Source organism: Pleurodeles waltl, chromosome 9, assembly GCF_031143425.1.
Source record: "Pleurodeles waltl isolate 20211129_DDA chromosome 9, aPleWal1.hap1.20221129, whole genome shotgun sequence".
NCBI lineage: Eukaryota > Metazoa > Chordata > Amphibia > Caudata > Salamandridae > Pleurodeles > Pleurodeles waltl.
This window is the reverse complement of record NC_090448.1, coordinates 1126316919-1126344471: the sequence shown is the minus strand read 5'-3', so window position 1 is coordinate 1126344471 and position 27553 is coordinate 1126316919. Positions and strand designations below refer to the sequence as shown.

The following is a 27553-nucleotide window of genomic DNA, read 5'->3' as shown; positions in this document are numbered from 1 at the left end:
AGCCGGACAACACTGAGTCCTACCAGCAGAGAAGACTGAAGATACCATCTGACTTGGCCCCAGCCCTACCGGCCTCTCTGTTGCCTCGAAGAACCTGCACCAAATGACTTGTTCTGCAGCCCTGCGACCTCCACAGCCTTGGGAGGACTGCCTGCTGGGAGCCACCTGAAGATCTTGCGGAGCATCCAAAGGGTGGGGAACCAGGAGGATGAAACTGCATTGACTTGTTTCCTCATGGATAGCTTGCTATCCAGTATGATGCCGAAGTTGTGGGTGTGATCTGTCGGAGTTGGGGAGTGAGCCACCATGTGTCAGTCCATGGCGAGGTGTTGTTCTCAAAGATGAGGACTTTTATTTTTTCGGTGTTGAGTTTGAGACAGTTGTCCTTCAAACAGCCCGCTACATACATCTTACACCTGTGGAAGTTAGCATTTGTGGTGTGTCGTCAACATGAGAGATAATGTTGAGTCCGTGTGATCTGCCGGTTAGTGCCGGGTGGGGGGATGTCATGTAGGTTTTGAAGAAGGTCAAGCTGAGGGACGATCCGTGGGGGACTCCACAAATGATCTTCTTGGGCTCTGCAGTGAACGGTGGGGGACTGATCCTTTGGGTTCTGCCAGTGAGGTATGAGGTGATCCAGTTGAGGGCATTCCCTTGAATCATGATGTGTTGGAGTCTGTTGATCAGGATGTGGTAAGAGACGGTGTCAAATGAGGCGGACAGGTCCAGGGAGATGAGTGCTGCTTTTTCCCCATTGTCCAGGAGGGCTCTGATGTCATCAGTGGCTGCAATCAGGGCTGTCTCAGTACTGTGGTTAGCTCCAAATCCAGATTGGGGTGGGGTCCAGGAGGTTGTGTTCTTCTAGGTTTTGGGTGAGTTGCTGGTTGGTTGCTTTCTCGAGGACTTTTGCTGGATAGCGGAGCAGAGATATGGGCCGATAGTTCTTCAATTCGGCTGGGTTGGCGGATGATGTTTTTTAGGAGGGGCCTAACTTTAGGGTGTTTTCAGATCTCCGGGAAGGAGGCTGCAGTGATGAAGGTATTCACAACCTTCCTTAGATTGTCGCTAATGGTCTTGCTTCCGAGGTTGAAGACGTGGTGGGGGCTTCTGTGTGTAAGGAGTTCATGATGGCAAGAGTGTCTTGCAATGTCTGGAGTTCCCAGTGGGTGAGGGAGTGTTTGGAGTTTGTGCTTGTGCATGAGAGCTGGTTGATGCTGTCTGCAACAGAGGGATGGCGTTTGAAGTTTCTGTTGATAGACAAAATCTTGTTGTGGAGGTTGTTGCACAGTTCCTGGAAGGGAGTGATGTTTTCTCGGTGAATGTGGGGTTGGTGAACTCCTTCACGATGGTGAAGAGTACTTTACTGAGGTTTGTGCTGGCTCAGTGACTTCTCTAATGCTCAGGACACCAGGTATCTTCACCGTATCTCCCTCTTTAAAGATGTTTGAGCCCGAAACTTACCAAGCTCTTTTTATTTCCCTTTAAACTATGCTTGTTTTCGTCTGAGATATTGAAAATAAATATCAAGTTTGTAAGTTACTTCATTGGCTGGACACATGCATTAATCTTTATTTATGTCCATTTGCATTTAGGATGTGTGCAATGATTTTGTCTTGAAGGAATTTTGTGATGGACTTTGGGCCCAGCTGGAGGTTCTTGAATGGTGTATAAATCAAAGCAGGTAAAGTAAAGTGTACTGCAGAATGTGCAAGGATGTACAGTGCAAAATGGTAATGTCTGGAAGCAGGAATGCCTTTGTCATCCTTGCATGCATTACCTAGTAACATAACTTGTTTGGTTAGGATGCTGGGAGTTTTATATGTAATCTTTGGCTTGCGGGTTTGCTTCTGAAAAGGGTTGACTGACAACTGTCTTCCAATCGTTAAAGATATGAGCACTTTGTTTGGACAAGAACATACATTTGTCATTCTTTCCATGCTTTTGGGCCTTTCCTTATACTTTTTCCCATTTTGTGCCCCACTGCTTCGGATGAACACTAACAATATGTATTTGTAAAGCACACATTCACACTGAAGTGTATCTTGGTGCTGAACAACAGATGTTTATTGGTATCAAACACACTGTTATAAAATTGATTGACCTTGGAATAGAGATATCTGGACCCATTACCATGAGGGGAAATTCAGTTCTATGCAATGGATACATTTGCCCACTTAGCACTCAACCCATATTCCCACATACAGTTTGGGTCTCTTACCTAACAGAATGCCTTTCAAGAAGACCCAAAAACCATTGCCTGCAGACACACAAAGCATTTCCTTCACTTCTGATTAGATTTGTTCAAGTATGTTTATTCTGGAACTGCATCTTGTCTGTCTTTTTTAGCAGGCTTAAGTACATCACATATGTGACACAATAGTTGTGGCAAGTTAAAGCACAGATTTTAAAGATACATTTGGTTTTTGGATGGAACAGGTTCTTATGGGACATCACAAAACAGCATGAAAGAGATTAAGGAATAAACATGCAAGAGAGTCCTTCTGGTTCATAAACACAGTTGAGACCAGTGCTTCATTTTTAAAAGAAAATTTCCTGGTAGCCAAAGTTCCTCTCAGAAGATGCTACTGAATTGGAGGTTCGCATGTACCAAGTCTGTTTGGTCTTTATTCCTTCTTATGTCTGTTTCATCCACCATCCATCATTCCCTGCCCCATAATCTCATTCATGCAGGGTTTTTCATCCCTGTTTTATCCCCGTCACTATTTTCCATTTCTCTTCTTTCTTCTTTCTTCTTTCCTCCTTTTCTACCTTATTCTCTCTTGTTCTCTGTCAACGACTAATGATGAAAACCTAGTCCTGGTGCCCAAACATGAATAATGGCAGGGCACACCTGCAGCTACCAGTTACAACTAGGAACTGGTTAAGAGCTGTAGTGGATGGTCTTCTTCTCCGTAGATGTGACCAGGAACAGCTGTAATTTTCTATAGCACAAAGGATAGTATCATTTCAGTGATTTCCCAAAGTGTGATATATTTTCTAGGATTAATAGTGAGTTGGCGTCCTTAAGAATAAGCTCTTTTGACCTTATGCCTGATCCTAAATACCTTTAAGCTGACAGCCTTAAAAAAAAAAAAAAAAAAAAAAAAAAAAAAAATTATTTATATTGAAGTTCCAATGGAAATAAATCTCTGCCTGCACATTTTTCAGTGACTCTTTACATCCTTGCAAGAGTATTCAGCTATGACGGTGGCTGTCACTGCACCATATGTTAAATTCTCTCCCATCCTTAGTGATGGCAGTTCAAATGGAGTGATAATGTTCCATGGTAGACCAGGCTCTGCTGGGAATGAGGGGGCTCGAAACACTTTATGCTGCACATTTCTAGCTCCGTCTTACCTATGAATCAAAATCATCAAGTGATTCTTTACGTTTGCACTGATAGCCTTCAAGATAGATTGGGTAGAGAACTTGAATGTATTGTGGCACTTTTAGTTACAAACTTTAGAAGGAAAAACCCTAGTGGCATCCACCCAAAAATGCAAACTTACAAAAAAATATATTTGACGCTTAAGATTTCAGTGCCAGTAGTAAAAAGAATTGGTGACACCCATTCAACTGGTATTACTGGCAAAAGGACAAAATGGTTATACGTTGGCTTTTAACGTAATGATAGAAATAGTGTTGGTTCTATATGTAACATTATTATTATTGCATTAAAACAATCATGTACATCTTATCAAACAGAGCTTATTAAGGAACATTTGGAAGTATGTTATTTCCTCTATAAATGTTAAAAGGAAAAATGTCTATTAAACTCTGAAAGCTTAATTGCCCCTTTCAAATTAACTGTTACTGGGCAACAGATCAGAAAAAGAGACAAAAACACACCAATGCAGTAAAATGCTAGAATGTGTAACTGAGCTGCAGATAGCAATCCAGCTTTTGACAACCTTTTAGAGTATTGTTGTCTATTTGCTTTGCAATCTTTGGCATTTAGAAGCAGGTATTATTCGGTACATACGTGCATGCAGATACTCACTGCCTCAGTCTGGGAAGTGAAAATCCTCCCTCTCTTGACACGGTTATTAGTTGTTTGTGCCATTAGTAAGCTGTGCTGCACTTTTGTTTGCCCAGGGATGACTTTGCATTGCAGTCCTGGAGTCTGATTCTGTTTAAAGAGATGTGCTGTGAGTTAAGGTGAAGGAAAGTGTAGGTGAGTGTGTCAGATCTAGTAAGTTTTCTGTTTGATCAGTGAGACCAGAGACTGTACCAGAGCTCTTTACATATGATCTCTTATTTACCCACTGCCTTGTGAAGTTATGAGTGTGGTACGCAGCTGCTGGGTAGATCTGGTGTTAGGTGCTCTAGTCACAAGTTAATTACATATTTGGGCAGTGCTGTGGTTATGATCCATTTTACATATTCTGCTGTAGGAAAGGGTATGTAGACCGGTTGATGGATAGTGTATCTGTGCTGTATGGTCTGGTGTCTCTTTCTGTTAGACACATTTTGCAATGTCTAGGCTTTGCAGTGAATTACTTTTTGTGAAAATGTTTGCTAACCAGACACATTCCCCTGCTTTTCCTTGTTTGTTACAGCGGCAGTATTGCCAAGCGGGATCTTCTGCAACAGCTTCACAGTCTGGACTGCCACTCATCACTATACATCCTGCATCACCTGACAAACCTGCCGGCTCTGGATGAGGATACTGTTCTTGTCCTGCTGCAGAAGGCTCTTCCAGTAGGGAACGGTGCAACAGGTAAGGAGCAGCCGAGGTCTTGGTGTTTTATTGTTGTAGTTCCCAGAAGATTTAATTGTTACAGTGGCTGATTTAAAAAGTTTTTTAAAAAATTCACGTATTTTTGTTGTCTTAGTTTGCGTCATTGTAAAATGTTTATGTTCAAACAAGAACTGTTTATCCAGTGTTGTAAATAAGACTTCAGTCTAATACTACTGTCCTGTCTTTACAGTCACTCCCTCCATATTTTCCAGATTTAATTTCATTTACTAGACTTGAGGTCCTTCTGGTATAAGGGTGTAATTTAGAGGTCGGCTGAGAGTTACTCCTTCAAAAAAATGACAGATATTCTGCCACAGGGTATAACACACTTACAATAAGGCAGAAGGGATGTTTGTTAATGTTTGCCCTCTGTAACACAAGAGATGGGTCTAGTGGCTCAGTGGACTAACGCATTCGCTGTAGGAATTTGTGTATAATGCCATTGTTGCAGGTTTGAATCCTAGCAGATTCACCTTGCCTTTCATCCTTCTGAGGCTGATAAATGAGTACCATTGAATTGGTAACAATAAACACCTGTTATTCAGTGCTAGAATGCTCCATGGATGAACATGTACCTTACAAATATGTTGCTATGTTATGTTGCATGCTATGTTATATTAGATCTCCACTTTATTCAAGCTTTGGATATCAAGTGAATGGTATTTTGAACACATGAAAGCTCAGTTAAAAGAATGTTTTGAAGGTTTCTGTTTCAGGAACTTAAAATGAGAATTTTTCATTATGAATGCAAGTGAATTTTGAGAGAACCAGTAGTGTTATTTTAGCTTCATGTTGCTGTCATTGTTGTGCAACTGTCTTTGACCACACTGCTGCTTACTGTGCTATTGTTTGCAAATAGCCCATGGTAAGAAAATGTGTAATTCCAGCAGTTTAACTCTACGTTCTAAAGCAACCTTATTTTTGTTTCAGACCAGAGCTAAACATGTAGTTCCAAATCATACATTGTAAGCAATGCATATTGTTAAATGTTGCAGTACCAACACTGCCTGCCTCATTGGATCCCAAATGATTAGAGACTTAGCAGTCGCTCCCTCTTAATGCCTGATGAACCTCTTCCTTTCTTCTAGAGGCAATCAAGCTAATAGTAAACTCAAAATACTTAGATCAGACACAATTTAGCTGTGTTGGGCAGCTTAGGGGATGCTGTTTGGGCTTCCCACCAGCCATCATCATCTAAGGTTCTCCATTCTAAATAGGAGAGCCGTGAATTTATCTGGTGCATTAATGAGTAGGGTACAATAGGTCTGGGATTATACAGCTTCTCATCTGCTTTTGCTCAGTTTAGTTTCTTGAGAGTTAAACTCAGGAAGAGAATCTAAGACAAGCTTGTGTGTCTCCACAACATGTCACATCCAAGAGTATTGTGAACCTGGGGTTTGTGCAGTAAAACTCTTCACTTACGGGATATTTAAATATGATCTGGTACATAAATACCTTTACAATCCATTTTTAAAGCCAGGAGGCTGGATAGTCTGCTTCAGGCAGGGTACCATCCTGAAGCGCATCACTCCGTCCAGTGAAGACTTTATTTACTCAGATCCATCAATACTTTTGTGGGACCCACCATAGAACAACGCACTGAGGGGTGGGCAGTAAGTTCCAGCCAAAAGGCAGGGTTATCCTGCTGATGAAGATTCTAATCATTGATCACTGCTAGTTGAGATGCCACGTAGTACAGTTGAATATCAGGCATAGCCAGTCCTCATCCAACACATACTAGGCGCAGTTGTGAAATGCTGTACACCATCATCTCTCATGAAGACAAAGAACATTTGCGTACCTTAGGAAAAAAAACATGGGGATGTTGAATGGGTAGTTTTGAAGGACACATATCAAGTGAGGGAAGGTCTTTAAAGAAATCAGTAGGAGTGTCAAAATGAGTTCTAATCATTGTCAGTCTTGTATATTAGCAACCAGATTTCACAGTAAAAAAGACCTATTACAGTGACATGTAAAAGTTTTATTAAACAAAGTATCACCCACTGCTGATGAACTATGCTTGTTTTGGTTCACAAATACAGTTTTCGTGTAGTTCATTATCCGTGCCCATTAGGTTTATGAGCATCATTTAAACTTGTAGTTCATTATCTGTGCCTGCTATGTTCAAAAGCAACTGTCAGCGTAATAGTCTCACCTTGGGGGCCTCCCTTTAGTTGTCCTCATCAGCCTCTCAAAAGTATTCAGTTTGTGTTTTCTCCCGCAAGATCTTTCCAGTGAATTTTTCCAATTCGGTTTATCAGATGATAGTGTTAAGGCAATGATACATTTGTGGTGCAGAGTCTTTCTGTAACCGGAGTATGATCACACAAAGAATTCATCATGCCCAACATAAGAAAAACAGACAGTTTATCCCTTATCTGTTTCTTTTGAAGAGTTCATTTCTTCTGCCTGACCGTTTTCCAGTGCCACTGTAAACAAGGTAAGTTCTGTTCCACATTATGAATTTCATTCCAGGAAAGCTAAAGCCTGGACTCACCCCCGACACCCCCCCTGTTGATGCTGAGAATAACAAGCAGAACAGGTAGGGCCTGGCTCCCTTTAACTGAACCCTGGGACATTGTATATGATAGAACTGAATCAATCCGCTCAAGTGATAATGCCATCGTACCCCTGGTAATCATGGAAGGTACTGGAGCTTGCATAGAAAAAGTGGAGATTGCAGATTTTCAAGGGAAGGCCAATATTTTATTTTATTAAAAAAACAGACTTATTGGCTTTGCCAATGAATGTTAAAGTATTAATAGTGTGAGGTCTCCCTGGCATATCCTTAGGTCTGTAGCAACGCATAAAAAAGTGCACACACAAAGATTTGCACAGACATAATAACTCACTGCTACTGATGACATACACATCAATTGTGAAAATATATTATCGTGCAATGAAAAAAATGTATCTTCACTGGTATTTTTATAATCAATTCATAAGGAAAGAGAAGGTTAAAAAGCCTCCTGTAGTCCAGAGTTTTTTGCTGACTAATTGTAGATCTGTTTTGAGACTCACACCTAAAATGTTCCAGTTCTCAAATTATGGTGTTCATGCCAAGCCGCTGTTGTTCAATCTAATTGACCACACATTCTTACCTAGGACCATGAGAAATTCACTATATCTGAGTGGGATTATCACACATTTAGCTGACATCTTGCTTTAATGAATGCCTGGCTTCTATTTCAGTTCTGTAATGTGTCAGTCTTTTGAATTTTGATTCATTGATATTAAAACTAAGTTACTAAGCCATATGTACCATTCCATGATCATATTTTGAGGTTTCTTTAACAAGCATCGACTTCATTTGTGCTTGAGTAACTGTACCCAAATACCACTTCTCATTCTGTAGCTTATAGAGTGCGTATGTGTCTCTTGTTGGTGTGCAGATTTTAGAAAAAGGGAAGTGGGCCTCACTGTGGTTGCAGTGATTCATACTCTTGTATGGGGCAAGACCATCTGCTGCCAGTGAGCTGGCTCAGATGCTCAAAACACCAGCAGTATATTCTTTCATTCTGCTTATCACATGATCTGTTCTCAGTCAGAGCTACAGAGTCTGCCTGTTGCCTGTCATTGGGATGTTTCAGTGCTCCTGTGTATGTGGTCGCTGCCTGTATGATTTGAACAAGTACTGAATGTCTTAATGCAGTCCAGAGAACATAGTACCAAATTGTGTATGTGATTCCTGATTGTGCAGACTGTCTGGAACCATGTATCGTCAAGGTTGGTTCCATTAGCCTGCGTAAACGCCGTTGATGTGGCTATGCGTATGCTTAATGAAGGACGTCATGTATTTGGAGTACTATGAAAAGCTCTGAAGCATGCCATCATCAAAAGGATGATTCACTTTAAGCATGAGTTACTGTTCAAACACAGGTCTTATGTTCATTTGGTGTCTGAAATCTAATTTAACATTGCTTAGAAGAGGTCATGCAACAGTGACTTGTAGGAACACTGAAAGAGTTTTAGGAGCACTTTTCCCTGGTTGCAAAACCAGCCTAGAGAATTATGTAAGCTCGGAGATGCCCCATTATTGTCCACCTCCCATTCCTTCATTTGTATGAGATGGAGAGGGGAGATGAAAAACAGTGAAGCTGTAACGTTTTTGCTCCACGTATGCCTTGGCTCCTCCTTGATTTTCTTCCTATACATTCTCATTCATTTGCCATTCAGAGGCCCAATACTGTGACAGTAATGCTTACAAAATCATGTTTAATTTATGCTTCACCTTCTGTATCCTAGTTTTGGAAGAAATAGTCCTCTTGCCTTCCTTTTTAACCACCCATGCCATTTGTTTAGAATTGTTTTTTTTCACCCTGTGTGTGTCTGGGGGCCGGGGGTGCCCCTCACCCCTTCTTTTTTATGGCTTTGTGTTACTTCCAAGTGTAGGCTCTCTACTGAAGGTTACTCAGAATAAAACCCATTTGTAGATTTACAGCATGTTCCTAAAGCTAAAGCACAAATTCTTCCTCACTGTTAGTAAGACCAGGTTCCAGCTGAAATGTTGCATTCGTCAAAGTCCTTGTTATCCCTTTGCATACAGATAAGCCAAATCGTGAATGTAAAGAAAGTTGGTGCATGTCTGTAGAAAATTAAATTGTGCAAGTGATGGAGCAGAGAGGCCACAGTCTTGAGATGAGGTGCAGCTGGCTTTTGTAATTGATTCCTAACTCTTACTTGGTAGCTTGCTGCCAGGCATTCTTCACTGAAATGAATGTGGTACATGGGCTCCAACAAACCAAACCCACAATACGGGTAGAAACATAACATTAAAAATGTCAGTCCGAGGGCGTGGCTAGGAGCGCCAAGATGGCGGTTGCTCTTTAAGAGTGCTCCGGACCCCTCTGTTGTCCATTTCAATACACTGTGATTGGACGGCCTCATCCATGTCCAACATCTACCTGTCAGGACATCCGAACTCTCCAGCTGCGGTGATCCCCCGTGAAGAAGCACCACTGCCCTGGATCCCACTGCACCTGAGAGGCTCGAGGCTCAGCCAACATGGTGGCCGACATGGACAGAGGTCCGTCCCTGCCGGCACGCCTTGTGAGTTGCCTTATCAGCGAGTGCTATGATCGGAGAGGGCGAGGGAAGCGACCTAAGGGACTGTCCCGGGGTGGATGGTGGGACTCCCCTTGAGCCCTTCTCTAACTCCCCTCCCCCTGCCTGTTTGTGCCCTCCAGTGGCCCAGGCCATGAGTCGGGCGCACAGCCTTATGGCTTGGCAGCTGATGGGGAGACGACGACACCCTACCTCAGTGCGAGCACAGAAAGAGGTAAGTGTAAACCCCCCTCCTTTCTCTGACTATGAGGACTGAGCCGTGCCTTGCCACTGAGCAATCACCTCCTGATGGCTGTATTGTGTGGCCTTCATGACCTGGGATCATAACCCGAGACACTGCAAAGGAGAGCCGAACACTAGGGCGGTTGCGACGAGTGCTGAGCTCCACTGAGTCTGTCAGTGACCTGTGGTGGGCTGCCCACCTGGACTGAGGCTCAAGCGGCCTTGTGGTGGGGCCTTCATCCTGATATCTCCACGAAGCACCTGCTAGCGCCTAAGCATCTGCCAATACTATCCAGGAAACGGGTGCCCTCATGCAGGAAACATACATTAAACCAAATCCCTTGTCCTCCAAGGAGGCCACCTCCTGACATCATGAGCCGCTCCTGTGTGCATGGGGAAATCCCCCCACCCTGTACCCCATATCAAGCTGGTACATACACAGCATGCTAGGTTGAGACCCAAAAGGGAGCCAGTGAGGCAATTGGACACACACATCCTCCACATAGTACTGGTGAAAAAGAACACCACCGCTTTGACTCCTACCATCTCGTACCTGAGCAGGCGAGCCCACCACTTCCTGTACAGTGCAGCATCACATTGGGGGTCCTATACTCAAGTTGAGTCGATGTTCTAAGATCACTATTATCTTCTGAAGGACTCACAAGCCCACCCAGGCCCTGGAGGGTGACTCCCTCAAGCCCTGGACTTTCGAGGTCCTTGTCTGGGCCTCCTTGCCCCGCTGACTATTATACGGTCCTTGCCGTACCCCGAATGCGACTCAGGATAATGCCTAAGGAGCGCCCCTGGTGCCCAACATGTAACAATCAGACCATTCACTGCTGCTCCTCATTCAATTACCCTGAGAACCGCTCTCGGGTTCCGAGAGACCGACTGCTCCTGCTGCCGCAAACTGTGGCAGGCGGGGGTCTGGTGTCTGCCGAAAAGGACACTGACTCCTGACACCAACCGGACACCATGGGTAAGGACAAATCCGACCGCCCAAACACAAATTGACAATACACCACTGATTCCCCAACTGGACAGCGTGTGGGCCCTAGCACAGAAAGGTCTCCCTCCTCTGATGGCGTCCTGGTAACCATCCTCCAAGCCATTCAGACCTCCCAAGCAGCCATGGAGGCCAAGATCGGGGAGGTAGAAGGTGACATTGGCTTACTTCGTCAGGACCTGCGTAAGGCTATGGCTAGGATCAGCATAGCTGAATCCTGAATAACCACGAGAGAATTATGTCACCACCCTCAAATCCCAGGTGTCTGACCACCTGGCACATTTGAAAGAGCTGTATTGCCTTGCCGAAGAAGCGGAGCACTGCTCTCGGTGCAGCAATGTGCACATGCTTGGAATCCTGAAGGGCACAGTATCTCCACAAGTCGCAGACTTCCTTGAAACCTGGATCAAATTCCGGATGCCGAGGGACCAATTATCCTCCTGGTTCACAGTACAGAGGGCCCACAAAGCTCTGACCCCCAGACCTCCTCCGGGGGCATCTCCTAAGCCAGTGCTCATTCAGATCATCAACTTCAGAGACAGAGGTGCCTTCCTTAGGGAAGCTCTATCTTGAGGCATTCTCCACTGTGGGGATGCCATGGTCCTTCTCTTCCCTGACTGTAGGGAAGTCACTCTTTTTGGCATGGTTACTCCCACTTTTTGCCTGTTTATCTGTGTGCTTAGATTGTTTTCACTGCGATCCTGCTAACCAGGACTCTAGTGATTGTACTCTGTCCTCTAAATCTGGTTGCTTTGGTACCCTTTACACTCCACAATTGGCATACTGGTGTACCCCTGTAAGTCCCTAGTATATGGTACTTAGGTACCGAGGGCATTGGTACACCAGGGTCTCACATGGTCTGCAGCATTTATTATGCCACACATGGAAGCCCATGCAAACTGTCTGCAAGTCTGCCATTGCAGCCTGCGTGAAAAGGTGCATGCACCCTTTCACTGCTGGTCACTACACTGGTCACCCCTATGGTAGGCCCTTTCAGTCCAAAGAGGAGGGTGCAGGTTCCTGTGTTTTAAGGGCACCTCTGCATGAGCAGAGGGGCCCCTACGAACTCCTGTTCCAATGCACTGGACTAAGTGTGAGGAAGCCATTTTACCCGTGTGCTGGCCATAAGTCACTGCCTGTGGGCCAGCTACATAATGGTAACTCCGAACCTAGGCATGTTTAGTATCAAACATGGTTGAATCACACCACAATACAAATGTCAGTATTGATGGCATGACTCCATGCGTTTTGGGCGCTCCTCAGAGGACCCCCCCCCCCATGGATTCTGGGGGCTCCTCAGAGTATTGCGCCTACCTGTCTTCCAGGGATTGCGTGCAGCCCACACTGCTGCAGCCCCTCAGAAATGTTTCTGCCCTGCTACTGCTTGACCAGCTCAAGCAGGGGAAGGCAGAACAAAGTATTTCCTGTGGGAGAGGGGATGCAACACCCTCTCCCTTGGAAATAGGTGTTACAAGGCTGGGGAGGGGTAGCATCCCCATGCCACGGGCTTGCTTTTTTGCTAGGTTAATTGCTGTAAAGAGACCTAAAGGCATACCCAGTTATACCTTCATACGTAATCTTGATGGCTGACGTTTATGCTTGATCATGGAGGGGTCCAACACTCCCATTCCATTTTTGCATTATTTTGTACTTGTGTTCATTTTTGCAGGGCGACAGATGCTTTTAGGGAGAAAGTATGGGGAAGAGAGGGAGCTGGGGGTGGATTCAGTATATAATGTTAATGTTACTCTTACGAACTGTTTTATTATGTTCAGTGGTTTGCGTAATTGTATTTCATTGCACATTGGACACACATTAGCGACACACCCCACACACTGAGAAAAGGGACACGGCTCTTTCTTTTGCACCTGTCGCATTATTCTAATGAGACTACTGGATTTTGAGCGGTAGTATCGCCTGTGGTGTGGGAGACTGAGTCTGACCCACTACAGGTGACACCTGTCGCCCTAATCCGAGTTTTGCTCCGGCTAACTAGCAGTGCCTCATCTCTACCCAAGGGCAGGTATGATTGGGCAGCCGAGCGCATTACATAATTGATTTCTCAGGGAAACCGTGGTCACTCAGGTCTCATTCGTTTCTCTCAATTACATTAGTCTCACATACACGATGACAAACAGATGCAGTATATGTTTCAATAAGATTTTAATGAAGCGACTGCATCTTAGATAGTAAAGCAGGTGCTGCAATAACCAGGACGATACAGTATGACAAGATTAAAATTGTGACAAGGAGAGTGAAGCATATGTCACGCTACCATACTGTCACTAGAGTCAATAGACTAAGTCCTACCTTGGCTATAATAGAGCACAGCGTGTTAAGCTCTAATTCTGCCCGTCAGGTTCCCCTGGGAAGACATCATCCCCCACACCTGAGCAAAAGCCTGAAGTCTGCATAAGCAGCTGTAGCGAAGTGTTCATCAATCAGCATACAGTCGTGGTTCTCTGGCTGGAATCTCCCTCTAACGTGTAAGGGACAGGGAAGTGTTTTTATAATAAAACAGCTGATGTTCTGAGAAAATGTCCCTACGTAAGGATGTGTCTTTTTCTATGAATGTCAGAGACAAAACTCGTACCACGTTCACCGGCAACCTATCTTACTGCAGCCTTGAAAGAAGCAGAGAGTGAGCAAGAATGTCTTGTTTGAGAACATAGTGCTAGCCTAGGCAAAAGCAGCTAGATAGAGAGAAATAAAACAAGACCGCAAAAGTAGCTACTGTAAGAATAATAAAAATAAGCTGAATAAAATGTATTTAGGTTAAAGTGCACAGCGGCAGGCCTAGTATGCTAAAATAACGTGCATGGTGCTATAACTAAATAGCAATGGTCCCACGTGCGGGAGGCGGACCCACCTCCCCTCATCCTGATTGCCAGTGAGTCCTAATATTCCCATGATGACGCCCTTTTGAATCTTGTCATGGAACGTTAATGATCTTTTAGACCGTGTGAAGCGTACTGCAGTCCTTGGCATCTTCCAGAGGTCATTCTACTCGCAAGCAAACCCATCTCCTGGGTAACCACTTCCCATTCATGGCACGCCGGGGTTACAGTGGGGGTCTTTCATTCGGGTTACTCCAGCGAGTCTTGCGGGGTGGCTATCCTGCTACGGCAATTCTACCCTTTTATGGTTTCTGTCCAATTTTGAGACCCACAGGATTGCTTTATCGCAATAACCGGACAACTTGAAGGTCAAATTGTCAACATAGTGAGTGTATATTCCCCTCTGACGACCATCACCGCATATATCCATGATCTTTCTAAGATCCTTCTAGACCTCCCACAGGGCTTACGGTGATAGGCAGAGATGTCAATGCAGTGCCCGACCCACAGGACAACACTACCAGATCTCCCACGGCATCCAGATGCTTAGGAGCCCGCTCCCTTGCTGACGGGGCTAATACCCTTGCCCTCTCTGGAGCGTGGAGAATATGGAATTCTCAACGTCACCAGTGCACACATACTTAAGTGGCACACCACACCCACTCGCACATATCCCTCATCTATATGCTTTCTCTTGACTGTCGTACTGTCTCCCATGCTCATATTCTTCCTAGAGGAATATCGGACCTCACACCCCTCCTCCTTCACCTCGGTGCTCCCCAAACCAGTCTGCGCCCGAATGGGTGACTCACCGTCTGGTGCCTTCAGGATAAACACCCATGCTAAGGCACTTAGGCCTTCATTACAACCTTGGCGGGTGGCGGAGGCCGCCCACCAAGGTTGCACCGCTGAGCGGCGCCAATGCAACCGCACTCCCGCCGGCCCCATTGCCTGCCGGCGGTGTTGCAGCCGTGCGACGGGTGCAGCTGCACCCGTCGCGCAGGGTGGGGCTGTGCCTGGGGGCCCCACGACTCCCCTTCCCGCCAGCCTTTCCATGGCAGTCTCTACCGCCATGGACATGCTGGTGGGAAGGGGACTCGTAATCCCCTGGGCAACGCTGCGGTCGTAATACGCAAGATTGTACCGCTAGCCGGTACAATCGCCAAAACAGCCCTGGCGGTCTTTGACCGCCAGGGTTGTAATGAGGCCCTTAGTATTGAACTGCAAGCTACTTCCACACCTGTGAGGGTTCTGTTGCCTCAGCGGTCACCCTATAGGCTGCTGGCAAGGCAGCCTTGAGGGTGTTGCCCGGGGACATATCGGGGCACGTGAACATGCCCACTCCTTACAAATTAGTCAGCTGGCGACATGCGCCGTCCGCTTAGAAGAAAGCCTTGCAACACACCCAGGCAGGGACACCTCTCACCAGCTAGGACATAAATATGAAGGAATACGCCTTCACTCCCTGGAAGTTGCCAAATACCTAGGGTGTGCCAGAGTGGCCAGAGTCTACGGGTGGGGGGGGTCAAAATAAGAAGCTACTGTACTGGTTGGCCTCCCAACACCACGCAACCAGACTTATACCTGAATTCATTCACGTCCACTGTAACTCCTCCCATGTCCTTCCTGAGATAGTACATGCCTTTGCCCATTGCTGCCACTGTTTATACACGAGGTTCTCTAGAGGCAAGCCGGCCTCTAACGGAATACCCCTTCCCCAACTATCCAGAGCCGAGGCCCAGATGCTGGATTAGCCACTTACGGTCGCAGAGATAAGTGCTGCCTTGTCAGCGGTAGCTCCCCGGAAAACTCCAGGGCCTGATGGTTTTCCCGCTGAGTACTACACGACATTTTGCGACATCCTGGCCCCCCCCCAACTTCTGGCCATATATAAGGAAGTGGGACAGAAAGGCACCTTTCCATCAGAAACAGACACAGCCACAATAGTGGTGATCCCAAAAACACAACGCTCCTCCACTGCATGCGCACATTACCATCACATATCCCTCATCAACGGAGAGGTCAAGATCTTCACCATGTTGCTGTCCTCCTGGCGCAAAAAGGTCCTCCACACATTTATACATCCCGACCAGTACCAGTCCTGCAGCACCAGGCACTGCCTCCGCCACCTCCACATAGCCCTAGCCCACCGTTATCTACTTCCTCTTGCCCTAGCCTTGATTTTCATCGACTTTAAGAAGGCGTTTGACATGGTGGTCTGGGAATACCTCGGGTGGTGTTGACGTGATTAGGGATCGGGTCAGATTTCGGGGAATGGTCCAAGCTGTCTATTCCAACTCCATGGCTCGGATCCAAATAAGTGGTGTGCTCTCCCACGCCTTCTTCATCAACCAAGGGACCAGACAGGGTTGTCCACTGTCTCCACTCCTTTTCGCCCTAGCGATTGAGTGACTGGCATTTCTTATCTGTAGCTACGCTCAACTGCGTGGATGTAGTTGGAGTGGGGGACAAGAGGATTGAATAGCTTTAAACGTGGATGGTTTCCTGCTGTACCTTGCAGATCGTGCAACAAGTGGCCCTGTTGTCTCCACCTCCTTTAGCGCTTTGGGGAGGCTTCGGGTCTCCAGGTGAACCCCTCCAAATTTGTGTTGGTACTCCTAGCCCCATTCCGTGACAACTTAGATTGGCAAGATACCATTCCCATCCACCGCCCGAGTTTTAAATATCTCTGGATCTGGTGGCTGTACACCTGGAACTCACCTGGACACAATCTCAAACCACTAACAATAAAGGCCAAGACCGACCTCGCCAAATGGCAGTCCTTTCCTTTAAACATTATGGGCCGTATAGCACTATATAAAATGATGATCCTGTTGAGATTCTTATACATATTCCTGAACCTACCACTCCTATTGCCACGATCTTGGTTCACAGCCCTGGACAAGGTGGCAACGACCTTCCTGTGGCAAGGCTCTTGCCCCATCTAGCCCTCACTAGTTGACAACGTGCTCCATATGATGGCAGACTGGGCATGGTTAACTTCTACCTATAATATTTGCCGAAGAGCAACCCTACGTCACACCCAATGGAGCACAATACTCATGCAACAAACGCCTCTGGCATTGCACTTGGCTGGGAGAGACAACATCACTGCAGGGCCTTAAGGCATAGTATCTAATTGACATTTCACACTTGGGTGATGTTTAAAAGGGGTTGCACATGAAGTCTTTTCAAGACCTCCAAACCACCTATGCCCTATCCAATGCACAATTATACAAATATCTTCATTTGAGACGTACCTTTGGCCAATCTATCACAGACTGGCCCATTCCCTGAATTCAGCCCGCTGCAAGCCAAACTCCTCAAGGGTGCACTGGGTAAGGGGGGGAGTCTCTAAGACATATCGAACTCTGATCATCAACACCCCAGGCACTTTAGGTCACCTCTGAACCTGATGGGAGAACTGGATAGGCTCCCTTGAGGATGACAATTGGAGGGATGCCTTAATGGCACCTAGGACTATCACAACCTCCAAACTTCGCCTAACCCAAACGTATTATCTACATACGGTCTCTTTCTCCCGTCACACTGCACAGAGCGGCCTCATCCCCGAACCCGCTTGCTCCCGCTGTGATGAGGCTCCTGCCGACTTTTATCGTGGTATGGACGTGTCCTTGAATTCAGGAGTACTGAGTGACAGTGGTGGGAGAACTGACTGAGGTGTTGGGTTTGGAGGTACCCCTTTCTCCTTTGGTGCTTCTTTTGGAGGTCTTTGAGTGCTCTGGAGGAACGTGGGCAGACAAGACATTTTTGGGCACAGCCCTTATGATTGCTAAGCGCGGCATTGCCACTCACTGGAAGTCACACCCTTAATCATCTCCCATTGGTGCTGAGGGGTAGACTGGTGTGCACAGCATGAGAAGCCACTTTATGGGGCCCCAGAGGTGTCCCTGCAAACACGGACAAGTCTGGGGGAAATGGCTTGACCAACTAGCTAATTTCCCAATGTGAGATAGAAATGTTGCCTCTGCTTTATTATTGCTAATGTCATTTGCTTGAAACTGTCATACCCAAGCACTATGTGATCTCATCTGATGTGCTACCCGTGTGTTTTATTGTATTCACAATGCAAAACTCAATAAACTTTCTTTATTAAAAAAAAAATCCAATCAAGTAAGATGAAAAGCTAAAAATGGTATATGCGATTGCTACAGAAATTAAGGAAATCTGTTTGGATCAACAGTTAAGGCGAAAACATATATGTTCCATTGAAAACTAATACGAAATTTAAAATGCAATGTTAATCTTTTGGTTGTGCTAGACTTGGAAATTGGCACCCTTTGCAGTTGATCGCAACAAGGTAAAGTTGGTGGTTCGACCATGTCAAATGTTTTTACTTTGAAAACATTTAAGTTTTAGATGTGTTGTTGGTGTGAACCACTTTACTCTCACACTGCAACACTCCTTAGTAAAAAGAGATTATATTCGTCAATAAAATTTACAGATTTCACACACCAACCTCTAGTGAAAAAACATGCACTACAGGATTCTTCCTATCAAGGTATCACCTCCTAAAGGAAGTAAAGGGCGAAATCAGGAGGGGGAAGGAAACTGGGAAGAAACTGACGTGGTGCACAAGAAAAGGTGGAAAAGCACCCTACAATATTAAGCAGTATGCAACCAGTCTCAAAAGGAAATAGCCCCTCCAGAACCATGAGACTCAAAATGCTACAACTGAGGAAAATCAGTCTGCAGAGCATTGAAAGTGTGACATAACAAGAAACACTAAAGACTGTATATTTGACATCAAGTGACTGGAATAATTCCACTTTTTAATGACCGAACTACTTCAGCTCAAGAGAAAATGTACTCCTGTCCATCAAGCCGGACCTTCACCCTTGCTGGGTTTCTCTCCTTAATGTTCATGTCTAGGAGATCCTTGATAAACTTCTAAATATTGCTGCGTGTAATGTCAGTTGTCCACAATCTGCGAACAGCAGCAGCATCACGCGTAGATCGCTTCAGTGAAGCCACTGCATGCAGGATAGGCTTCCAGATCACAACCAGTATAATGTTAACAACAGAGGATACAAGTGTTTTCAAGCTGTAGACGGTGTCATATATACCTTTTTCATATATACATCTCCATTTCCTTCTTGAGCAGGGGTTAGGCGTGCGGAAAAAAAGTCTCTAACATCAGTAGCTGGTATGTGAGCAGCCACTGAGGGAACCCCAGAGTGCATATATTAGCCGACAAAAAATACCACAATCTTTTTCGGGGAAAAGGTGCTGTGCAAAAGGTGTTTGTTTTCTTTTCTCCTAAAAATGACATCCACAAAGGGATTGCTGTGCTAGGATCATCATCTTCCCAGCTTTCAAGTAAAAGCACAGCTGTACCAAAAACAAAACTATGGGCCTGATTACAATTTTGGAGGACGGTGTTAATCTGTCCCAAATGTGACGGATTTACCACCTACCGTATTACGAGTTCCATAGGATATAATGGACTCGTAATACGGTAGGTGGTATATCCGTCACATTTGGGACGGATTAACACCGTCCTCCAAAGTTGTAATCAGGCCCTATATTTTTTAATCACAATTTTAGCATTTTTCTTAGTAGGAGTCCATGTTTTCCCAGACATGTGGTTTCAACCTACTCGCAGGTTGTGGTGGAAATAGGGAGCAAAAACCAAAGGCGATCCCAAAAATATACATTTCTGAAAAGTAGACAACATTCGGACATCAGCAAGGGGTAATTTGTGTAGATTCCTCAATGTTTTCACAAAGAAACATTTATTTGGAAAAAAAATAATGAAAACGAATATGCAAAAGAAAAAACAGACATTTGTAGCAATATTTTCATCTGTAACTTCTAGTCACTGGACAATTTTTACAAAACCAATACACTGTTATGTATGACAGTTTCTTTGGATCACAGCAATTTAGAAGGACTGTAAGTTCTCCAAAAACATGTGATAGCCATAACCAACAGCTGTACTGCACTGCACAATGATTTTTCATTTTGTACCGACTATACAACTGTTCATATTTTTGTCACTGTGGCCGATTTACAAAACGAATTCACCGTTAAATCTGACAGTCCCTTCTGATCACAGCAATATACATTGATTATAAGTTCTCCAAAAACATGCGATACCCTCAGCCAACAACTGAGCTGCACCTTACAATGATTTTTCGTTGTTTAGCGACTTTACACTAATTCATATGGCAAAATATAAAAAATGAACAAACATTGGCAAACCCAAAAGGTCTCGCCTACGCAAATAATCTATTGGCTTTGCTGATGTGTTTTAATAATATTGTACACCAGCGTGGCTGCTGTTCAGCATGGCTGAAAGTCTCTCAATAAAAAAATGGTTCCTCACTTGCAGGAGTGGGCCTAGTGCCTGCAACAGAAAGAGGCCCAGAAAACAACATGGACAGATCACATTTTTCTGCCTCCAGGCCTACCATTTTTTGCATTTGGATGGCTGGTGATTTTGGGCACTAGCTCAGCTGGTACGCAGGGAAAACTACTAAACTTGAACATTTCTGACAATTGGACACCTGGGGGAGTCCATGGTCATATGTGTGGATCCCCTGAGGGTTTTTGTTTTTACTCCGAGGCCCTTGCGAACCTCAAACTGTGGCTAAAAACACAAAGCTCCAGAATTTGGGGGGATCCATACGTTTCCTTACACCCAGTATTTCCATAATCTCATGATGAAAGTGGTACCCTACTGGTGCAGGTGAACCTAGTGCATGCAGCAGAATAGGGCCCAAAATGCACAGTGGAGATATCAACATTTCCTGTCCAAAAATGACCTGATGGAGATGTGTGGTGTAGCACTTGGTGTGGGTGCAGGCTGGACTGGAAACCCAAAGCAGCCCTGGCAAATTTTGTCAGACCAGTCCCCCAGAGGTTGCTTAGTGATCAAGCGTAACCACTACAGTGGACTTGGTTAGAGCGAGGGTTGGAACTTCCCAATCGACAAAATTGTGGCAAAAATGGCAAAAATGGTGCATTCTACAAAACGTTTTTATTATATATTCAATTGTAATACTTTTTAAAACATAGTAAATGATGACCTCACAGTGCACCAGGATACAACAGTCTTTATTGGGGTTCTTCAATGATTCCATTACCCTCTAACAGTGCCTCTCATCTCTCCATAGCCCCACTCTCACCAGTATTGTATTTGTTTTATAGCACCTCTCTTACCAGCGTAGGGTGTTGGAGTATTTTACGTTACACACACGTAAACAATCCGAACAAACCCTTTTAGCAAAACTAGGTTAATCAAAGACTGGGGAAAAAACATAACTTTCTAACCTGTACCGTGCAGTTTGCTTGCAGTTCTTTGATGGCAGTTCGTAGCTCACTGTGCTAGATTATGTTTCTAATCTATGAAATACACAGAGCTCTGTGACAAAAGCAATATCCCAATGAGCTATGCACATAAAGTACTGTTGTGGGTTCTGCATAGTACACGTTCTTTGCAGCACGCATATTAACCTTCTGCAATACCTTAGATGAGTCAAAACAGCGACTAGACAAAAGCCAGAGCTCTCTCTAAAAGATACAGTAATCACCAGAATTATCTTTTCCCTTTTCTTGTTGCCTGAAAACCATTCGATATACAAGTAACTCTAGTGCTTTTAAAACTGTTGCACTAGTACAAAACCGCCACCACCCTAACAAAAGCGGACCCCATTCTTCTTGCAGTCCAGCCTTATGTAGGTGTCCAACCTTATAATGTAATACACTCATCAACCTATCAGTTTTGCTAGTTAAACCTTTAGCTCAACCCAGGGTAACTGTGTCTCTGAGCAGTCATGCTTGCATGAAGGAACAAGTATAAAGTATTTAAAGAGCACCAAAAGAATTGTAGTAAAAAGAAACAAGACACTCAAGAAATCTCCCATCATTTTATAAAAATAGATTAGATTTTTATGCAGTTTTTAAAACCAAACCAACAAAGATCCACAAGAGGGATCCAGAGATACTGAATTTACACAGTATAGTAAATTACAGTTTTGTACACAAAAGCAGTGGCAAATTCATCGAATTTGACACAAAAAAACTTTTTCAAGAACAACTTCAGTAAGTATCAATGCAGTTACTTAGAGTTACCTTAGGCAACCAACCTCGGAAGGGAGCCAGTCAGGAGGACCAGCAAGCTGCAGCGGTCGTTGTCCTTCAAAGACTTCTCGAGCTGTGCAGAAGTCCAGTTGCCCGGTACAGTGGTTTATTTCTTCCGCAGTAACTTAACTTTGGGGGCAACTTTTGAGCTTTGGGACTTGGCCCCTGTTATTCCATGGCAGGAAGGAGCGGCGATTCGCGGTTCTGGGCTTCCAACTCTCCCCAGCAGGCTTCTTCAGCCGATTTGGCCTTCTGCTGTGAACAACCAGCTGACTCTTGCAGTCTCTTGCTTTGCCTGGGCTCAGAAGTTGACTTCCCCACAAGCAGGACACAGTCCTTTCTCCTTTTCTAGCCACCAGATACAGCAGCTAAAGTCCATGTTGGTGCTGCCGTTCTTTGTGTGATCCTAGTGCAGTTTGCCATTGACTCCAGGCCAAAAAGATCTGACCTCTTGGTGCCAGGGCTACCCTTTGTATGCCCATAAAATGCCCACAGGGGATGTCACGGTCACTGGCCAATGGGCTACCAAATTCCCTCCCACTTGATGGCATCTTCCTGTGAAGTGTGGCATTTGGCTATCCCAGAAGTCTGTTCTACCCACTCCCAACATGGCAGAGCTCCTCCCTCAGCGTGTAAAGGTCCATAGCCCAACCCAGAGGTGTGGCCACCAAGGGGGCTACACACCCCTGAAAAGCCAGTTTGACAATTGGCTTTCCCTTTCTGTCCCCAGTGCAGGCCTGTTTGCCTAAATAATAGAGCATCATCTCTCCCAAGTGTTTCCCATCAAGATGTATTTTTCCTTCAAGCTTGCCTTTTGGATTAACACATATGTGGCTTCCTGCAAGGGACTGATATAACCTCTCCCTCACCCAGGCTTCTATTGTGTCCTTTCCTGGGAGTCGTTCACACATCTTCCCAGGAGGACAGAAGGCTCTCTATGAGGACACTCCTTGTGCGCACCTGTAAACGGGCAATGGATACATTAGGGAAATACAGAGGCAACTTCTAAACTTTCACTTTGACCACCACTGACATTGAATTTGCTTTAACCATTAAAGCTGGATTTAATTAACTGATTCTTTTGATACTTTACCAACATTAGTAGTTCCAATCAGATGTTAGCAGGACTGTGGGGTCAGCCTGTAACTCTGTATTCACCAAGGGGGCTGCTAGCCTGTTTAACAGTAAAAACGACAATTTATGGTTTTTACTGTTGGAACATGTTATACCTTTTAATATACATCACCATGCCGTTGGGCTCAACAGACCTACCTTGGGGGTGACTTACATATATTAAAAAGTGAAAACTGGACTTTGCCATTATCTGAAATTTAAACAGCCCTTCCAGTCAGAAGTAGCAGACTGGGTGCCATGCTTTACCATATCATACAAGTGCTGCAGCCCCTGAGGGGACACTCTAAATTACAGGCTCTGGGTAGCCCTGGTGCCTTATACTAGAGACTTACAAGTAAGTTAGACTATGCCAAGTGGGTAGAAGCCAGTCAACACGTGCACTGAGTCCTGATTAGCCGAGTTCATGGCATTTTAGAGACATTTCACCAGCGCCTAGTAGTCAAAATTCAGCAAAAGCATGTTTCCTCACAGGAGGTAGCTGCAGTATATGGACCTGCCCTGGCGGCCTGTCAGAGTACCTTTATTCGATTTCCTCAGGAGCAGAAGATAAATCCTCAGTCCCAACCCAGACTACTCTCAACGAAATGGAATCACCGTTTTGAGCACCTGGAGGGGGAAAGGGGAATGGGATTTAGAGAGACTGCCTCAGAGATGGTGTTCTTCAAATACACAGTCTGCCACTCACTTTTTATTTTAATTGGATAACAGCACCACAAATCACAATTACAATTACTAGGGACACACTGTTTAACTACATCATCCTTTAAAATTTACTAATGATTAATTTCACTGACAATTATATCACACTCTCTTATCCGGAGTTCCCTGAGGTATATGTATATGTGTATATATATATATATATAAATATATAAATATATATATATATATATATATATATATATATATATATATATCTAAGAGTCAAATATGGTGGTATAATGCACAAAAATTGTATTTCCTGTTGTCTGTCTTATATTAACCTTTTCTGTTAATAATAATCTGTATGCTTCCTTAAAATTGGCGTGTTAACATTCTTCAGTAACATTTTTGAACTCTGGTTGTTTTGAATATTGATAAAAAATTATCAGATTGGATGTTGATAATATCTTTATATTCTTTGAATGTTCACAAGAGTCAATTCCAGCTTGAGACTCTTTTATATGCTGCGAAAACCTTCTGTCTCTGCATTTGCTTCTAAACAATTAAATATTATCTGTGGTTAACTCGAATGTTCAGTGAAATGCATGCGAAGCCTCAGAAAACATTTACCTCACTACAAGCACTCTCTTAACCCATCTGGATTCCTTTCAGTTCATAGTTAAAGTGCAAACCTCTCTAGCGGCGCACATGTATCATAGCAACAACACTGAGTGCAACACTAGAACGACAAGTTAACATTTGTACTTCTCGTCGGCCATCTTGGATTCCTTTTTCCTGCATTTTCTTTTCAATGTGTGTAGCACGACTCAACAAACTTTCTTCCAATAAGGACATTGCTTTTTCCACTGTGGATACTTCTTTACCAGCAGTCCTATAGCTTTTCCTTTACGTTTCGCTGTTATTACATGGAAAGTTTGAGGGTTCTTGACACGACCTCCCTTCAAAAGCTACCAAACCCAGACATATCTAAAAAGAACAGACCTGGGGGAGTCCAGGGTAGTTTGACTCAGATAGATCCCATTACCTTTATTTTTACCCACAATGCCTTTCAAACCTCCGACTTCACCTAAAATGGTGCTTTTCCCTTACATTTGTGTGGCATAAACGTCTGGAATCTACATAATTCCTATCACCCATTGTTTCCTCACTAGTCCCAATAAAAACAGTACCCCATTTGTGTGTCTGAGCCTAGTGCCTGCAACACGGACAGATCAACCCCTCCTTTGTCCCTGGTGTGACCCATTCCTGTCAGCATGAACAGACCGAAAAGCTTGGCTATGCATGCTGTGGTAGACTCTACTAAGTTGTCTAAAGAGCACTTCTAGAAAGATTCCTAGACAGTCAATAGGGCCTTAGGGCTTGGTGGATTGAGGACTTAGTCAGAACACGTTACATATACTGTCTACTGTAATGTGCAGTGCACTGACAGAAATGGATGGAGGATGCAGTTGACAAGCAAGCAAGACCAATATTTGCCTCTTTACTGGAGCCATATTGCAGAAAGATAAAATCTTGGATTAGAGTGCTTTGTCCATTCAATTTTGAAAGACTTTTTAAAAGCTACACAGCTACTGATATAATGGCCCATGGAAGGTTGTGTATCCTCGAACAGTCTCTAGAAGAAATCCTTTCCGGTGCTTTCTAAGCCATAGTGCCAGATTTTTCCAGTTCACCAACAAGGTGGACTCCTGAGTAAAAATTATCTACATGATGGTTATGACCTTCATGAAGGAGATATCGGGCAACCTTCCATACAGTCTTTTCACTAACTGCTAATCGGAAGGATAACTTGCAGGATTTATTGCATAGTCCTTCCCTATATATACTTTCAGGCTGTACACATAACCAGTAGAGCTCTTGCACAACATGTAAATCTTGATGCTGTAACAATCTCTTTTCCTTGGTATGTATTGCCTGTACAGTAGTTATCTTTTGCGCAAGGTCAAGGACTCGTTGACTGCTGTAGTCTTTCCATGAGTATGACTCTCTAGAAACTTGGCAGACAAATTCCCTGACTGGCCACATTTTTAACAACTTGTCATGGTCTGGATGGGTCACAGGGCAAAACAGAAAAATTGTCAGCCTATGCTGCAAAATCAGAAACCGGTCTCTGCTCGAGACATGTGCTAACCTGGGTGTTGGCCAGATCATACGAGTAAAGCAGTAGGACTGTGTGGTTGGTCTGTGAACTATTTCTGTGCTCCGCGTTAGGCCCAGAAAGTTTTTCAATTCAAGAGGGACTCCCCAGGTGTGCCCTTGAGTGAGGCACCAGTGTGCCTCTATGCTCTCTCAGAAACTGTGGGATACAAATTTGTTTGCTGCATAATTTCCTCAAAGAAGTCTCCATCCAGAAAAAGAGTGAAGTAGTCATTAGGCAAAAAAATTGCTGTGTTTACCTTACAGCCAGCATATACAGAAATAAGGGACTTACTGTCTGAACTAAATGAGGAGTGTGCCAAGTGAAGACTCTGCCTGTGCTTGGCACCATATCTGCAGCATTTCACATTGGTCTACACTATCATTTGCTCTTCGCTGCAATTAGTGCTTGCGAAGGGACATCATGACTACCAGGGCCATGTTTCACTGAATCACTGGAAGATGAATCAGAGAAGGAACAACTGAAAAATCACTCCCAGATTCTGCTCCACGACACTGTCTGTTTGATGCTGCCTCACTATCAGTCCCTGTCTTGGAGATCTCATCCATTATTTGAGTTAGAGCTTCGGAAACAGTCATCTGACAAGACACCATCTATGTTTTCTAACTAAAACTTTCTGGCCTAGGTAGAATAAATGGACTCATACAAGTGGCTGCTGTGTGTGTGTTTGGGTGTGTGTGCTATGAGCCGAAAGAATGGAATGGAATACTGTGAGAGTGTAGTAAAATGTAATAACAACAGTCTCAAAGCTCATACTTATGACTTGAACTTAAAGATACAACATTGTAAACAAAAAAGTATCCATAAGAAGCTGAGAGAAGAAGAAAAACAACGAGTTCATGTTGCAGCACTCCCAATAAGGCAAAAGCACATCATCTAAATTTAACAAATTTGTCCTGAATAAAAGTACTGTGACATCACTGATGGCCAAGGAGAGGTTTGGGGCGCTGTGATAGTTAATCTGTGTCAGGCCTCACAGACACCAACATGTGGGTACCATTCTGGTTGGAGTACTGGTACTTCCTCCGCAACCTCCTCAGAAGGATGAATTGGTGAAGTCCTCTGTACTGTGGAGGAAGTCAACAGGTTGCCCTCTGCAGGGAAGGGGTTAAATATTTTTGTTTATAGAATATGCTAACTAATTTAAAAAAGGATTTCTAGGGTGAGGGTGCCTTTTTCGTCAAAAGTAACACATAAACTGCAAACTTTGATTGCAACAGATGGCATGGTTTAGAAGGATTGTGGGTCTCCAGCCGGGGGACACAATTATAGAAAGATTTTTCTGTCTTATGTCTTACAGAACATTTCTCCTGACTATTTTGGGTGCGATTCAGAAACTGGAGAATTCATCCACATGATTTAGAAATCTAATTTAATCAAAGAGTATTGACACAACATAATTTAGATGGTTTTCAAACTGATAAAGGCCCATTGACAATTCTTTTAAACTGTGCTTCTAGGGCTGATGGAAATACCTCTGGGTAATAGGAGATGAGTGCTCCGGTGGGTTTGGATGTTCTTGTAGCTAACAGAGGCATTGCTAAGTATTGGCGATCAGAAGTGGCCCCACCGATGGAATACTGCCTGAAGGGCTTGTACCGACATTCTCAAATAGAAGAACTAAT

At 44.3% G+C, this 27553-nt stretch overlaps 1 protein-coding gene across 4 annotated transcripts in view; it reads left to right on the top strand.

The window, feature by feature from the left end:
* ZFYVE26 (zinc finger FYVE-type containing 26) overlaps positions 1-27553 on the top strand; it is a 449330-nt gene that overhangs the window by 68784 nt on the left and 352993 nt on the right. For all 4 annotated transcript variants that reach the window (XM_069208874.1, XM_069208871.1, XM_069208872.1 and 1 more), the window contains exons 7-8: positions 1593-1681; positions 4560-4720. In XM_069208874.1, the coding sequence (XP_069064975.1) occupies positions 1593-1681; positions 4560-4720 (250 nt within the window). The remainder of the gene's footprint in view (positions 1-1592; positions 1682-4559; positions 4721-27553) is intronic.